The sequence below is a fragment of the Halichoerus grypus genome, chromosome 5, assembly GCF_964656455.1.
Source record: "Halichoerus grypus chromosome 5, mHalGry1.hap1.1, whole genome shotgun sequence".
NCBI classification, from domain to species: Eukaryota; Metazoa; Chordata; class Mammalia; order Carnivora; family Phocidae; genus Halichoerus; species Halichoerus grypus.
In genome coordinates, this window is record NC_135716.1 from 58353965 (window position 1) to 58370775 (window position 16811).

Consider the following 16811-nt stretch of genomic DNA (forward strand, 5'->3'; position numbering starts at 1 on the left):
GGACGTACCTAGCATTGGAACTGTTGGGTCATGGGTTATGCATGTGTTCATGCAAATCAGAGTAAGCGTTAAGACTGGAGGTCGGTGAGCATACACAGAAGACAGGTGTCATAGCTGCTGTTCTTACATCACAGTCTTTTCTTCCTAGACCTACTGGGAAAGATAAGAAAGCTGTTGAGGCATCAGTTAGACACAGTAAGGAAACTATCATAGTTTTGGCCAGGTTGAATAGTGAATTAGAGCAACAATTAAAGTATGTCCTTGAAGAGAGAATTTCCTTGGAAGTTCAGCTGGAAAAACTTGGACCATTCTCTTACCTATAAGCCAATTGCTGTAAACTGTGAACATATCCATTTTTAAGTGGTTTGGGTTTACCCAGTTTGGAGGCCCAAACATTCAGCTTGCTACTTAATTCAGTCTTAAATTTTATTATTTGCTTTTGCCTTGTATGTTCACCATTGTGTTAAAGTATCCTTTATTTTTTAATTTAAACAACAAAAGGGTCAGTATGACCAGAAAAAAAAACAAACCCAAAAACAAAACAAAACCAGAAAAACCCCAAAACATACATGAGCTATACAGGTGGCATGTAGTCACAGCTCCTTGGGAGGCTGAGGCGGGAAGATCCCAGAAGTTCTGGGCTGCAGTGCGCTGTGCTGATCAAGTGTCTGCATGAAGTTCAGCATTGATAGAGTGACCTCCTTGGGAGCGGGGGACTACCAGGTTGCCTAAGGTGGGGTGAACCAGCCCAGGTTGGAAACAGATCAGATCAGAGTAGTGGGATTGTGCTTGTGAAGGGCCACTGCACTCCAATGTGGGCAACATAGCAAGACCCCCTGTCTTTTTGCCCTGCCCCAATTTAGGGAATCCTGTGTCTCAAAAAAAAAAAAAGTTTGCCCCTTTGAAAAAAATAACACACATAATAAATGCATATGTAATACATCACGTCAAAGTATAATTTTCCCTTCCTACTAGCAACACATGAGAGCTTTCTACATCCTTGTCAACATATGGTCTCTTAAACTTTAAAAATTTTAGCTATTCTTCTGGGGGTATAGTAGTAATTCAGTGTAGTTTTAATTTTCATTTCTTTAATAACTAATGATGGTGAGCACCTTTCCATATGGTTATTGGTATTGAGATCTCTGTTGTAGAGTGCCTTGAAATAATTTTCTCATTTAAAAACACCTGCATTGTCTGTTTTTTATGTTTTTCTATTTTTTATTGACTTTAGGATTCTTACATATTCTGGATTCACATCTTTGTTAGATATGTGCATTGCAAATATCTTTCTATAATGGTATATTTTGATGAACAGAAATTCTTTAATTCTTTAAGTCGAATTTATTAGTCTTTTCCCTTATGGTTAGTGTCTTATTTAAGACATCTTTGTCTCCCACAATGTTAATGAAAATAATCTTATAAAATTTTAGAAGCTTTATTATTTTACTTTTAAAATTTAGATCTGGAGTCTGTCAGGAACTGAGGTTTATGTATGATGTGAGGTAGGGTTCATGATTTTTCTTCTTTTTAATATATAGACGTTCAGTTAACTCAGTACCATTTATTGAAAAGACAATCCATTTCTGTCTGCACTGCAGGGAGGGGGGAGTTCAGTCCTGACTTCACATCAAGTAGAGATAGTATTTGCACCCCAAAGAGGAGTTAAATTCATTTACAGCATGGCTTAAGACTATATCAAAGAACTATTTTGCTTTCTCCCTCCTTTTATTTTTTTTAACTTTGTTGGAAATAATTTCATATTTATGTAAAATTTGTAGCAAGAGTACATAGTGCATCTATTATGTACCCTTCACCCAGATCCCCCAACTGTTAGCATTTCTGAACCAGTTGAGAGTAAGTTGTTGGCATGTGGTCCCATTCCCATTAGTACTTCAGTGTATTGTTCCCAAAATACATTCTCCTGTCAGGAAGTTAACATTGATCTGGTATTATCATGTAATGCAAACACTCCATTCTTCCTTCATTGATTGTCCCAGTAATATTCCTTTGTAGGTCCAGGATCTAATCGGGATCATGTATTTATCATTTCTTTTCATTCTGCTTCAATCTGGAATAGTTCCTCAGAGTTCTTGTCCTTTATGACCATGACATTTTTGAATAGTACAGGCCACATCATTTGTAGAATGCCCCTCAATTGAGTTTATCTGGAGTTTCCTCGTGATTTTGAATTTTTAGCATGAATGTCCCAGTGGCGTTGGCTTACCTCAGTGTTACTTATCAGGATAAACCTGATACTGATTTGTCCCATTAGTGATGACTTTTGTCACTTGGTGAAGACTATGTTTGCCAGGCTTCTCTACTGTAATGTTAATTAATAAGTATGTTTTCTTATTAAATAATAAGGAACTAATTATTTTCTGAGGAGAAACGTTGGGACTATATAAACATTCTGTTCCTCATCAAACTTGCTTTCACTTATCAGGTTTGGCATCTAGTAATGATTCTTTTCTGAATTAATACTCTGAAGAGTGCCACAGGGTGATTTAATTAATTAATTAATTTATATGGCTTAGAACAACAGAAGCTTATTTTCTCTTAAAGGGTGATGTTTTGATTCCAGTTGTTTTGTTTTTAATATTTATTAGTTGGCATTCTACCTTAGAATTTTCTCTTTCCCCTCATTTTTTTGTTTGTTCATTTATTTCTATCACTATAGACTCTTGGATTCCTATTTTACTTACAGGATTATAATCTATCATTATTTATTTCGATTCTCAATTTGTCACAGACTTGACCCAGGGGTATGAACCTTTCCAGTTGACTCCAGTGTCCTTCTACTGTTTTCATCCTTCTTGAGCACTTCTTACTTTCTGGCTCAGTAAGATGTTCCAAGGTCATCTCATATTTTCCTTGTCCTGGCCCTGGCACGAGCCATTTCTTCAAGGAGCCTTGGTTGATTAATTAATCAGTTCATTGTTTGAACAAATATTTATTGAGTGACTGCTATGTTCCAGGGACTATTCTGCCTACAAAGCTTTTCCTTGAGTGTTAGCAATGTATAGCTCCTTAAAAACTAGTTGTGGCATTTTTCTTTCACTTTCCACAGAATGGGAATCCACAGTAGTTGTTATGTATGTTTGTATATATAACCAATTAGCCTTGTTATGTTTATCACTGATAAATACAGAAATTTCCTTTAATCTACCGAAAAACCACTAGAAACAGATTCTGCATTGACAGTGTCCGCTTTACAGCCATGTGATGCATGAGGAGTGCTGCGTCATGATCATCTTTATGCAGCCTGGGTCCAGCTTGCACCTGCTGGAGTGGTACTTAGCATTATCTGCAGGTTCTCACAGTTGGAAGTGACTCTGTACGTGTTTCCTGTGGGAGCGTTATTGTGTAAGTAAAGAGGCTGTGCACACGCAGCGGTGGCAGTCTCGGTCTTTATGAAACAGGTGGAGATACTTGGCTCCAGGAGTCGAAACCTCTTCAGCACAGTTTGCACTTGTCTGGTGCTTCTCCACTCTCCTTCACGAAGACCAGTGTCTGGCATTTCTGTGAAGAAAATAGATTGCACCCTTACTTTCAAATGAGAAATTTATATGAAATCATTGATTTATTTAAATGATATGAATATAATACTTCTACCTAGCTTAAAACCCAATTTTGGTATGGGTGGCAGGACATAGTATATCCTACCAGTGCATTAAAATCACCTCACTGATGATTGTTAGATACATTAGTTTCTGTTTATTGCCCTAATTAAAGGATGAGGCCTTTCAAACTTTTTTTTTCTTTTCTTTTTTCTCCATTTGAACTTTATGCTATTTGTGTCTGTAAGATTGTTGCAAAGTAGAATTCAGAAAGACATAAATCTTACAACCGATTGATATGTTAACTGTTAAACTGCAATATATATGAAATAAGAAAAAAAACTTTAAAAAAAATATACACTACTCTTTGGTGTTAAATTTGTAGAAGACTGTCCGATAATTCCTAATAAAGTTAACCATAGACCTACTCTGTGATCTAGTAGCAATCCCACTGCTAGGGATAATACCTAAGGGAACTGAGTGTATGTGTCTGCTAAAACACTGTGGCTTTATTTAATTGCTCCCAGCTGGACACAACTCAGATGTCCCATCAACAGCAGAGTAGATAAACTGATGTATCCATTCAGTAGAGTACTATTCAGTGATTAAAAAAAAATGTTTGCAATACTGAAATATTTGACAAAATTGTTACATTGAGTGAAGGACGCATGATAGAATAATACACATTCAGGTTTGAAGAACAGGCAAAACTCTGATGACAGAAGTCAGAATAGGTAACTTGGGGAGGTGGGTATTGACTGGAAATAGCTATGATGGAACTTTCTGGGTGATGAAAATGTTCCTATCTTGATCTGAATGGTGGTCACTGAATGTTTATAATGTGTAATAATTTGTAGATTTGTATGCTTAAGGTTTGTGCATTTTACTTACCCCTCAGTAAAATACTGTAGGAAAGAAAGAAAAGAGAATCCTTTATTCTTGACTTTCTCTTCCTCTGCCCTGAGTGTTGGTATTAAATTAGGGGTTTGGACTAATTGGACTTACTGTTCAGTATGTTAATGTTCTTTGCTGTTTTTCTTATGCTTATCCTTTTTTCTTTTCCACCTCCTTTGTCCTTCCACCCTCTTTGTTTTTCCCCTTAACCTTGGTTTAGTTCCTGTTCTTATTATACTCTTCAGCGGTTTCGCATAAATTCTTTAGAACTGGGACACAGAGTGAGCAGTTACTGACTCTTGCTGGTTGGCTGATGACGCGGCTGCCGGTTCTGCGTTTGTGTCAGGTTTCGGCACCCCCGGCGGGCGCTTTCTGCCAGCCCCATTTTCTCTGCTGCAATAAGTCGACCCATTTTTGTATGTGACGAATGGAGTCTTCAATGTATGTTGCAAAAGGCGTAATTCCAACAAAATAGTACAGGATTTACACTGAAAAAATAAATTTTACTTTCTATAAAAACTTTAGATTCATATTTGTGATTTGTTATATGTAATGTGTATATATATAATGTTTTACTAAATAACCTCTTTTGGTACTCAAAATAATGTGATGTAATAATTTAGTGTGTGTTATTTATTATGGAATTTTTCAAACTTTTACCAAAGTAGAGCTGATAAGATAGTGAACAGCCCCATACCCATCACCACCTTCAACAGTCATCTACACGTAGTGGCCAGTCTTGTTTCTCATCTGTCTCTCCTCTGAATTATTTTGAAAGAAAGCTCGGATATATCACTTCATCCATAAATGGTTTAGTATATATCTTTAAAGATTTACAGAAAGCATTAGTAGATTTACTTTGTCCTGTTGTTGGTTATAGAAAAAACTCAAAATGTATTTTCATGAGATAAGTCTAAGAATTACTGATGACCCTGTATTCATTGCTAATTTCAGTGGCTTGATTAGCAAAATATAAAAATATTCACAGATGATAATGTTTTTAATGATTAAATAATTGAAGGCTTCCTGGGGTGAGTAATGCTGACGTTCAGTACCTTCTTTATAGTATCCAAATTAAGCAGTCTGTGAATCTTGTGTTCCCCTTGTTTTGAAACAGTCTTTCAAGTTGAATTTTTGGTCATTAATATACAAAAAAGCTTGCAAACCCTGAAGAGATTTCATTAGAAACAATTTTCCTGTTTATGTAGTTTGTTTATACACCCCTGAGAAAATCATACAGACAGGCCATCAACTCCCACCTTCTTTCATGGTAATTACATGTAATGTAAGTATGGCTTGCGTGATTTATTATGGAAATATTTCACTTGTGTGCTTTTAATATTTTTTTTAAACAGGTAGTATAACTCCAACTGTGGAACTGAATGGGCTTGCTATGAAAAGGGGAGAGCCTGCCATCTACAGGCCATTAGATCCAAAGCCTTTCCCAAATTATAGAGCTAATTACAACTTTCGGGGCATGTACAATCAGAGGTTTGTATGTCTTCTTTGGTTTTGTTCTTATTTATTATTTTACGCATATTGTAACAGTTTCTGAAACTCAAAGAGTATTTTCATTGTAAGGAACATTTACTTTGGGCATTTTGCATGGAATTTAGATAAATCAGGCTCACAAAAGGAATATTTAAAGTAATACGTTTAAAAATAACTGGTTTTCGGGAACTAGTTTTTATTGAGTCATGAGAACCCTGTATTTGTTGCAGGCAGGACCATGTTTTAAAATCATGCCATGATATAGTGCTGACTTTTCAGTTGACTTGCTCATTTATTTACCAAGCAGATACTTAGCTTAATTAGTGGTTTTCTTAATTTGTCCAGCTACATTGCAAACATGAATGTTTTTAATTTATAGGAAATTTGTTGGAAGGATTTACTAAGTCTGTCTACACATTGCATAATTTTGTGATAGTTACAAGTGTAACAGAATTTTCTTTTATGGGCAAGGCAAAATTTTTAAAAAAAAGTTGTGTTTTTTTCTGATCATTTATAAAAGTCACGTAACTCATTATAGAGAATGTAGAAAATGCAAAAAGTTAAAAAGAAAATATAAATAACATGTAATTGCAGAATTAAATACCTTTAATATTTTGATGTATTTTACACTTTTTAAAATTCTTTGCACATATATTTGACCAAAGTGAAGTTATCCTTTATATTCAGTTTCTACAGTACTTTATGGAGGTATATTTATGTGAATGGCAAAATGCACAGATCTTAAATGTACATTGTGATGACTATTATTTATGTATATATATATATATATTTATACTTTACTTGATCACTTTTTATATGTGTGTATCCTCATGTGATGACCACCCCGATCAAGGTTCAGCATGTTTCTGTTACCCTGAGAATTTCCTCATACCTATGTGCACTCGTTATACCTCCTCCCAGGAGGAACAATGGTTCTGTCACTGTAGATTAGTTTTGCATGTCGTTGAACTTCATATAAATAGATTCATACAATATGTACTCTTCTGTGTCTGGCTTTTTTCAGTTCATATAATGGTTTTCTTATTTGTTTTCGTTTTTTGTTTTTTGAGATTCATCCTTGTTGCTTGTATCTGGATTTTGCCCTTTTCTGTTGCTAAATAGTGTTCCTTTGTATGATGTATCATAATTTGTTCATCTCATATATACAGTATTGTGCCCTCTTTTAATTTGATATAGTGATCATTTTTCACATTTTTTACAAGTTTTTTTTTTTAGTAATCTCTACACCCAGTGTGGGGCTCAAACTTATGACCCTGAATTCAAGAGTCTCATGCTCTGCCAACTGAGCCAACTAGGTGCCCCCATTTTTCATATTTTTAAGTGATCTTTGAAAAACATATTCGATGGCTATATAATGCTTCATTTGGCCAGGGTATATTTTACAAGGATATAAACAGGTTATAAACAAAGAACACCTGATAATCATATAAACAAAATGTACTTGTTTTGATCATCTAAGTTTTTTTTGACAATTATAAATAATGTGCAGCAATCTTTACATATAAATTTTTGTTTACATCACTGATTATTTCCTTAAAATAGATTACCTTATAAGGGGAATATTGGGTTAAAAAGAATAATATGTTGCCCAGTTACATTAAAATTTGTATTAATTACTTAGCATATATTCTGTTCCATTCTGACAACACAGAGTTAAAAAAAAAAACATGTCTTGTTTGATAGATAAAAAGTGGTATGTTTTTAAATTTTGGTTTTATTGATTACTTGTGGGGCTGAACAGTTTTCAAGTATTTTGTTTGTCCTTTTTGATTTGTCTTTGAATTTACTAATTTCTATTGCATTGCTTGGCAGGTCTTCAAATGTTTATGTGTTGGGGATATTAGCATTACGTCTGTTTTGTTTAATTTTCCTGCTTTGTAAAAACTGGCTTTTAGTTTTGTGTTTGTTTTGATGTGCAACAGTTTTAGATGTTATATGGCCTAGTATTTTTGTGTGTGTGTGTGATTTCTCCAACTTTTATGCCTAAGAAATTCTTGTGATCAGATATTTGCTAATGCTTAAAAAGAATATTTTTATTGAGATATAATTGACATACAACATTGTGCAAGTTTAAGGTATTCAGCCTACCCTGATTTATGTTGCATTATGATTGCTATTGTAGTGTTAACTAACGCCTTGATCATGTCGCATAATTATCATTTCTTCTAGTGTTGGGATGCTGATACTTTTTAAATCATTTTGTGTATTTACTACCATTACAGTTCAGATGTGAGAAGATGTGTGGTCTATACATAATGATACCTTTTGGTGTCTTGTTTGGCAGTGGTGTATTTACCATTTAAAACTTAGTCCTATTCAGATTGTAAATGGTTCTTTTAAATATTATTGCTTACGTTCTCTAAGAAAAATGAGTACAGTCTTCTTAGACTTCTGCTCCTCCCCCCTTTTCTCCCAGGTGTGTCTGGGGGAATTTACTGTGTTGTCTTGGTAGGAAAGGAGGGACCCTCACCTTTGTGTGGGTGTCCTGTATTGTCCTCTGAGCTCCTCTGGTCTTTGTGATGATGTCCCTTGTCCACCAGATAGCTGACACCTTTCTCTTCTGCCTTGCCGAAACCTGCAGTTGGTGATGTGTAGTCCATTTTTTCCTGTCAGGTAATGCTTCCACAGAGTATTTACCATCTCTCCCTTGCTCTCTTGACCTAAATCCTTAACTCTCTTTAGCTCCCTTGGAGTGTTGTTCCATTCTCATCCTCTTCGGTAGTGTCTCCTAAACTGGAGCATCCAGTGGCAGGCTTATCAACTCTCAACTTGGTGTCCACACCACATAGGTGGCAAGAAGGACATAACATTTCTCTGGTAGTTGCTTTACTTACCCTTTTTCTGTATAACCTGCCTATAGCCTTTCTCGTAAGCTTGAGGTTACCTAATATAAATAAAACTATTTGCCCACTTAAGCACAATAGATATATTTGGTCACCTGAGTTGGGAACACCTTGCCTATCAAGATATTTTACTTTTAATATACTGTAGTGAATAGACTCATGAGGATATTTAAATGCTTATTATATTTTGATATCTGTAGTTCTTTATTGAAGTCTTACTAGAGTTGTTTTTTTTTTAAAGATTTTATTTATTTGACAGAGAGAGACATAGCGAGAGAGGGAACACAAGCAGGGGGATTGGGAGAGGGAGAAGCAGGCTTCCCGTGGAGCAGGGAGCCCGATGCGGGGCTCGATCCCAGGACCCTGGGATCATGACCTGAGCCGAAGGCAGACGCTTAACGACTGAGCCACCCAGGCACCCCTAGAGTTTTGATTAGTGGATTTATTACTTTTAAATGAGAGAAATCTGGTGCTAAAGCAATGAGAAATCTGACAATAATCTCTGTGGATTATTATTGTGGAGCTCATGTTCTAGTAAGGGAGGCAGTCATAAAGAGGTGGTTACTCACTGAGGTGACTTTTGATAAAGACCTAAAGGAAGAGAGGGAATAAGTAGTGTGTATGTCACAAGAGAAGGAGAGAACATTCCAAGCAGAACAAACAGGAAGTGCAAAGCCCCCGAGGTAGGAAGGTACCAGGCGTGTTGATGTCTTCTCCAGCAGACCAGTAGGGCTGGAAAAGACTGAACCAAGGAGGAGAGTAGTTGGTATATGAGGATGTGACACGGGTCATATGGTTTGGTTTTTCTTTTTTTTTTTTCTATTGTAGGTCTTCTGTTAAGAATGTTGACATTTTTCCTTTGTTGGCAATTTCTAGTTTCAAGATCTGATTCCATAGTTGTCATGAGGGGTGTAAGAATTTATGTATGACTTCTCTAAGGGGTTGTGCTTTAGGCCGTTCCCACTTAATGGATAAAGTGGACTTTGCTTTCAGATTGTTGGGAGAGTCTTCAGAATATTCTGCAGATCACAAAAAAGGTAAAAAAAAATAGAGAAGTACTGGTAAACTGCCAAGTCATGTTTCAACTGAAAAGCTCTCTGCTCACAGAAGGGCAAACCTAACCATTACTCATTAGGCTGTAAAAATTAGGATTTCACATGGGGCGCCTGGGTGGCTCAGTCGGTTAAGCGTCCGAGGTCCTGGGATCGAGCCCCGCATCAGGCTCCCTGCTCAGCGGGGAACCTGCCTCTCCCATTGCCTCTGCTTGCCACTTCCCCTGCTTGTGCTCTCTCTCTGTGTGTCAAATAAAAGTAAATAGGGGCGTCTGGGTGGCTCATTTGTTAAGCATCTGCCTTCGGCTCAGGTCATGATCCCAGGGTCCTAGGATCGAGCCCCACATCGGGCTCCCTGCTCTCGGGGGAGCCTGCTTCTCCCTCTCCCTCTGCCGCTCCCCCTGCTTGTGTTCCCTCTCTCGCTGTGTCTCTCTCTGTCAAATAAATAAATAAAATCTTTAAAAAAAATAAAAGTAAATAAATCTTTAAAAAATATTTTAAGAATTAGGATTTCACAAATGACCTTAATCTGCAGATGACAACACCTGAATGTGTCACAGGGAATTTGGAGCCAAAGATAGAGGAGACTCTTTTCTCCTTGTCAGAATCCAAATGAATCAGTAGCTTCTTAATAAGGCAGGGACTGAAAGGTTAGAAAGTCCAAGAAACAGATATCATTTAAAGGGATTTATAAAAAAGTCCTTTCATTTTCTACTTAAAATAATATTAAGTAATAATTAGAGATTACCCATGTTGGTTTTTAAAAAAATATATTTTTTATTAAATTCTGTTTTTTTAAGGTTATTTATTTAGAGGGAGAGAGAGCATGAACGGGGGGAGAAGCAGAGGGAGAGGGAGAAAGAATCTGAAGCAGACTCTGCGCTGAGTGCGGAGACCGACACAGGGACGCAAGATCATGACCTGAACTGAAACCAGGAGTCAGATGTTTAACTGATTAAGCCACCCAGGTGCACCTAAATTCTGTCCTTTCCTGATGAGATTTCCCGACTTAAGCTCATTCAAAGGCTAAGGAGGCACTTAAAGCGCCACCCCTCTGTTGCCCTGGTTTATGATGGCTGGGGAAAAAAAGAGATTTATCCATGAACAAAATCTGATGCAGCCTGGATTCGGAAGTACCTGTCTCTCTTTGTTACACCTAAGATGTTTGAAAATGAATACATCCAGTTACATCTTTTCCTTTCTCATTTGAGGTACTGCTCACTAACAGATATAAAGTTGAAAGCTACAAAAATTTATATGGCAAAGTGTAAGATGTAAAGGTTGGAGAACGTTTTATGCTTTTGTTCTCCTGTCTTTGTTATAAAAAATGATATACATGATCTCAAGAACAGAATGGCTGAAATCAGTCCTCCTACAGACAGTTTATCAATTTTGTGTATGTACAGATGCAAGAAGCATTACTGCTTGGCTAGTGGCCAGAAAGTCCCCAGTCTGCTGGTGTGGATGGCCACAGGCCCACAACTCAAACTAGACTATGTGAAAATGGGGATTTTTGCCATATGTAACTGGGAGAGGTCTCTTGGGGAGATCGTCAGGCATGGTTGAATATAGGGCTTTAGTGTTCTTTTCCCTCATTTTCCATTTCTCTTTTTAGCTATTGTCTCATTTTTCCTCTGCTTGACTTCTTTTTTTTTTTGCCATTGAATTTCTGCTTTATTGATTTTTGTTATTTTATTTTTATTAACATATAATGTATTATTTGTTTCAGGGGTACAGGTCTGTGATTCATCAGTCTTACACAAATTCAGAGTGCTCACCATATGCTTGACTTCTTTTTCAAAGAAGCTCACTTTCATTTGCTGTACCTCATATGCTACATAGTCCTTAGACATGTAGTACCAGAGAAGGAACAGGTTTTTGTATAGTTCTTAGGAAAGTCCCAAGAAAGACTTTGAGTAGACCGTCCATCCCTTTGTCATCTGGACTGGATTTGGGGTGAGGGAATACTTTAATTGGCCATGCTTGAGTTTGTGCCCAGCCTGGAGAAACAGGGATTAATCCCATCCAAGCTGCTTGCAGAGCACAATTTTTTTTTTTTTTTTTTTTTAAATGAATGGTTCCCTGAAGGCGAAGATTCTGAAGGAAAATCATTTTCATTATAGTCAGAACATTTGGTTCAAATCCTCATTCTGATGCTTTTAGCTGTGTGGTTTTGGGCAAGGCACTAGACCTTCCTTAGTTTCCTCGTTTGCTAAGTAGAGATAATAAGACCAAAGGAAAGGGCTTTGGTGAGGTCTCTCATTAAACAAATATTCACTGAATGCCTCCTCTTTGCCGCATGTTGTGTTAAGAGTAGGTACTTGGATGAAAGCCAGCCCGGTAGACTCTGAGTCCATCAGAAGATGAAAACAGTGCAGAGAAACAGTAACAGAGTGATAGATGCGACCATACGGTGCTATGGAAACATTGAGAACAAGTGCCTCCCTCAGACTGGGGACTCAGAGAAGCCTCCCAGAAGGCATTGACACTTGAGCTGAATCTTTGAGGTAAACAAGACATTAGCCAGGTGAAGGTGAGGAAAAGCAAACTAGTTTTTGGGAACAACCGCAGGGAATCCTGAGAAGTTCAGTTCATCATGGGCTTGCAAGGAATTTGGTATGTCTGGAATGAAAAAGCTGAAGCTCAGGCAGGGTGCTAATTTGATGTCCTCAGATGGCCTTGGGAAGAGATCTGGATTTATCCTGAAGGTGATTGGGAGCCGTTGAAGGATTTTAGGCTGAGGGATAAAATAATTGGGTATCTGTTTTAGGCATATTGCTTTGGCAGTATGTGGGGAATAGTTGAATAGTCTTAAAATTCAAGGGAGAAAGATGAATTACAAGAATGTTGTAATTCGGACCTAATGTGATGAGAGTCTGGAACCGTGAAGATGGAGGGGAGGGCAGTGTCTAGATATTTAGAAGGTGGACTTGGTGACGCTTGGGGATTGATTGGTTGGTGGGGTGGGGGGTCGGGGGATTCAGGATGACTTTCATATATCTGGATCACTCATTGTTCGCAATGAGGAGTTTAAGTGGGTCTTTGGAAACATGAGGAATTCTGTTTTGACTATGTTGAGTTTAAATTTCCTATGAGATATTTAGGAGGGGTCTATTTTATTACTCTTTAAAGCCTTAGTGGAGGGTATGGGAAGATTATCTTTGGCTTTGAAGATTTATTGGAAGTACACATGGGAAGAGGGACTTAGGGTCTAGAGTGTTCCTGAAGCTTTCACATCAGAATGCATCTTGCAGAAAATGATGCTGTTTAGGATACAACTTACGTTTGAGTGAACAATCTGTTCTTTATTCATCTAGGATTTATACCTCCTTCCCAAAGGGATTTGGTTATGTTGGTTTGTCATTACTTGATTTGGAAAAATTTCGTAGCATGCCCCCTTGCCAAGCCCTTCCGTCCTCAGGTATGGTTGGTATATTTTGTGTCAAGACAGTATTTGTTTACTAATGTATCCAATTTCTGGTCCAGTCACTTGTAGCTAGGTTAGTAAAGTTGCTTTCTCTTAAGATGTTAGATACAAGTCATAGTAAGTTAAACAAGGCAAGAGGACTATTTTGCTGAGGTTACTTGTTCCAGTGGGCAGAGCCAGGTACCTACTTGAATTTTCATGGTCTCCTCTCTTGTGCCCTGGGAGGTAAATCTGTGAGACTTGGAAAGAACTCTCTGGACAGCTGTAGCTACCAGTGGAAATTTGATGGGGTGAAACAAATTTTTTAAGTATTTGAACTGATTTTATTTCATTATGTTGGTTATCAGTAAAACTAGAAATAATCAAGATTTTAGTTTATGAAATAGCTTATTGTATTTCAAAGTTCGTTATAGAGGCTGATAACTAGCTGCTAAGTGCTGTGTTGGTGTGCTGTGTATTTTGAGCTTGTTCAGACTTTTTTTTTAATTAAGTTTTTGTTTTAATCCCAGTGTAGTTAACATACGGTGTTATGTTAGTTTTAGGTGTACAATCCAAACTGTCAATCTAAGTGTTCTTCACTAGTTTGTAATACCCTATTAAAAAACATGTTGGAAAGTAGAACAGTTGAGAAACAATGTATTTGTAACAATAGTGGTATAAACAGGAAAAGCCTACAATTTTGCTTTCTGCCACCAGATGGTGCTTGTATACTGATAAAACAACATACAGACTGGGTGAGTTCATGCTGGTTAGTATTCCAAAGTGGGTGGTTAACTGATGAGAGGTTAAACCATATAAAATCACTAATATTTGACCTTTTTTGTCCTATAAATATGTTGGTTTCATATGGTGCAGCCAAACAGGAAAGGTCAGCCAAGTATACAACTTTAAAGCCTCTTGGATAAATGAAATAAATGCAAAGTGGTGAAAAGCAGGAATTCATTCTAGTAGTTTTGTATAATTTTGCCTTTTGTAAATTATATCCCTTGGTTTGGAGAATATATTCTTTTCTCTGTTACACGCTTTATACGTGGAATGTATGATATAACTTTTCAAAAATGGTATTTCTTTTAAAAATGATATTTCTTCATGAGGATACTGTTTTATAGGTAGATGTAGAACTGACAGGCTAAAAGACAAAAATTTTCAATATTCTCTACTTTTAATAGGATTACATTAATTAGATTAGAAATGTGTTTTTATTTGGGGGAAATAAATCTAAACCCATAATAAAAAAATGTTAAAAATACATTGTATCTTAAAACTCTCATAAGGAGCCAGAGAAGAGGATTTGAACAGGTTAAGAAAGCAAAGATGAGGGAGAATGAACTGGAATCTGAAGTCAGGGAATCAGAGAGCAAGGGAAATGATTTTAGGGTAAATGAGGGATTTAGTCTGGTCTAGAAGCTCTTGTCTTAGGCAAGCTGTATTTAAAATTAAGTATAGGAACTAGTGGACATTGTAACTCATAAAAACAAAACTATTGTGGGGCGCCTGGGTGGCTCAGTCAGTTGGGTGTCTGTTTTCGGCTCAGGTCATGATCCCAGGGTCCTGGGATCGAGCCCCACATCGGGCTCCCTGCTCGGCGGGAAGCCTGCTTCTCCCTCTCCCACTCCCCCTGCTTGTGTTCCCTCTCTTCTTGTGTCTCTCTCTGTCAAATAAATAAATAAAATCTTAAAGAAAACAAAAGAAAACAAAACAAAACTATTGTAACTCTTACTGGCACACTTCATTTTATAATATAGAAATGCACCTTTTTTCTTTGAAGTGAAATATAAAGAGGTTCCCCCCCAACATGTTTCCCCAAATATTAGACAAAAATAAAATTACTAAAAACATTTTGGGGGCTTATGCTTCTGGCTATAACTGGGACCAGACTTACCCTCCCACCATAAACACTTAGAAAACTTAGGTAAGGTTCTTACATTATACATGAACTGATATAATATGATGTGAAAGGAAGTTGTGGTAAGTTGAAGATGTATATTGATGCAAAGCAAAAAAAGAATAGTTAAGAATACAATAGTGGTCGGGGCGCCTGCGTGGCCCAGTCGTTAAGTGTCTGCCTTCAGCTGGGGTCATAATCCCAGGGCTCAGGGATTGAGCCTCATGTTGGGCTCCCTGCTCAGTGGGGAGTCTGCTTCTCTCTCTGCCCCTCCCTCCTGCTCTGCTCTCCCTCCCTATCTCTCTCAAATAAATAAATAAAATCTTAAAAAAAAAAAAAAAGAATACATAGTGGCCATAAAATGGAATTAAGTGTGATCTAAAAGGAAGCAGAAAAGAGGGAGAAAAAAGGAGCAAGGAACACATGGGATAAATAGGAAACAAAGAAGAAGATGATAGATTTCAACCCAACCATATCAATAATTATGTTAAATGTAAAAGGTTTAAATGCTTTAGTTAAAAGATAAAGAATGTCAGACTTGATAAAAGAGCAGGAAATACAACCATATGGGATGTGAAGAAATCCACTTTCAATATGAAGACACAGATTGGTTAAAAGGATGGAAAATGATAGTTCATGCAAACACAATAAAGCTGGAGTGGCTCTATTTATATCAGATAAAGTAGACTTTAGAACAAGAAGTATTATCAAAGATAAAATTAGCAATGATGAGAGGGTAAAATCATCAAGAAGACCTAACAATTATAATCATCATGCACCTATTAGCAGGTCTTAGAATAACTAGACAGAAAAATAAGAAAACTAAGTCACTGGTGTGGACTGAATTGTGTACTTCCCAAATTCGTGTGTTGAAGCCCTAACCTGAAATGTGATGGTATTTGGATATAGAGCCCATGGGAGGTATTTAGGTTTCGATATGTCATAAGGATATAGCCCTCATGATGAGATTAGTGCTGTTTTAAGAACAGACACCAGATACCTAGCTCTCTACTCTGCATATCCCCTGCCCTTGCCATGGTGAGGACATAAAAAGTCAGTTGGTTACAAGCCAGGAAGAGAGCTCTCATCAGAAACTGACCATGTTAGCATCTTGACCTTAGACTTCCAGCCTCCAGAACTGTGAGAAAATAAATTTCTGTTCTTTAAGCCACCTTAAACATGGTATTTTGTTTTGGCAGGCCAAGCTAAGACAGCTGTAGAGTTCAGTAACACTGTTGACCAGTGTTGTGGAACTCCCTATCTAATAACAGCAGAATATGCATTCTTGTCAAGCACACATAGAACATTCACCAAGATGGATGATAGGCTATGCTATAAGACAATTCTCAATAAATTTAAGAGAATTGAAATAATATAAGCTATGTTCTCTGATCACAAGGGATTAAGTTAGAAATAAGAATGATAAAAATATCTGGAAATTCCACAAATATTGGAAATTAAACCTCATATTTCTGAATAACTCATGGATCAAGAGGAAGTCACAAAGAATATTGGAAAAATATTTTGAACTAAATGAAGATTAAAATGAAACACTGAGATGTGGATGCAGCTAAAGCAGTGCTTGGAAGGAAGTGTATAGCTTTAAATGCTTATGTGAAAAAAGAAAAAGGTCCACAA

At 37.0% G+C, this 16811-nt stretch overlaps 1 protein-coding gene across 7 annotated transcripts in view; it reads left to right on the plus strand.

Moving 5' to 3' along the window:
• The window catches only part of STAU2 (staufen double-stranded RNA binding protein 2), a 304830-nt gene that overhangs the window by 54609 nt on the left and 233410 nt on the right, over positions 1-16811 (plus strand). For all 7 annotated transcript variants that reach the window (XM_036065333.2, XM_036065329.2, XM_036065332.2 and 4 more), the window contains one exon: positions 5810-5945. In XM_036065333.2, coding sequence (XP_035921226.1) covers positions 5810-5945 — 136 coding nt within the window. The remainder of the gene's footprint in view (positions 1-5809; positions 5946-16811) is intronic.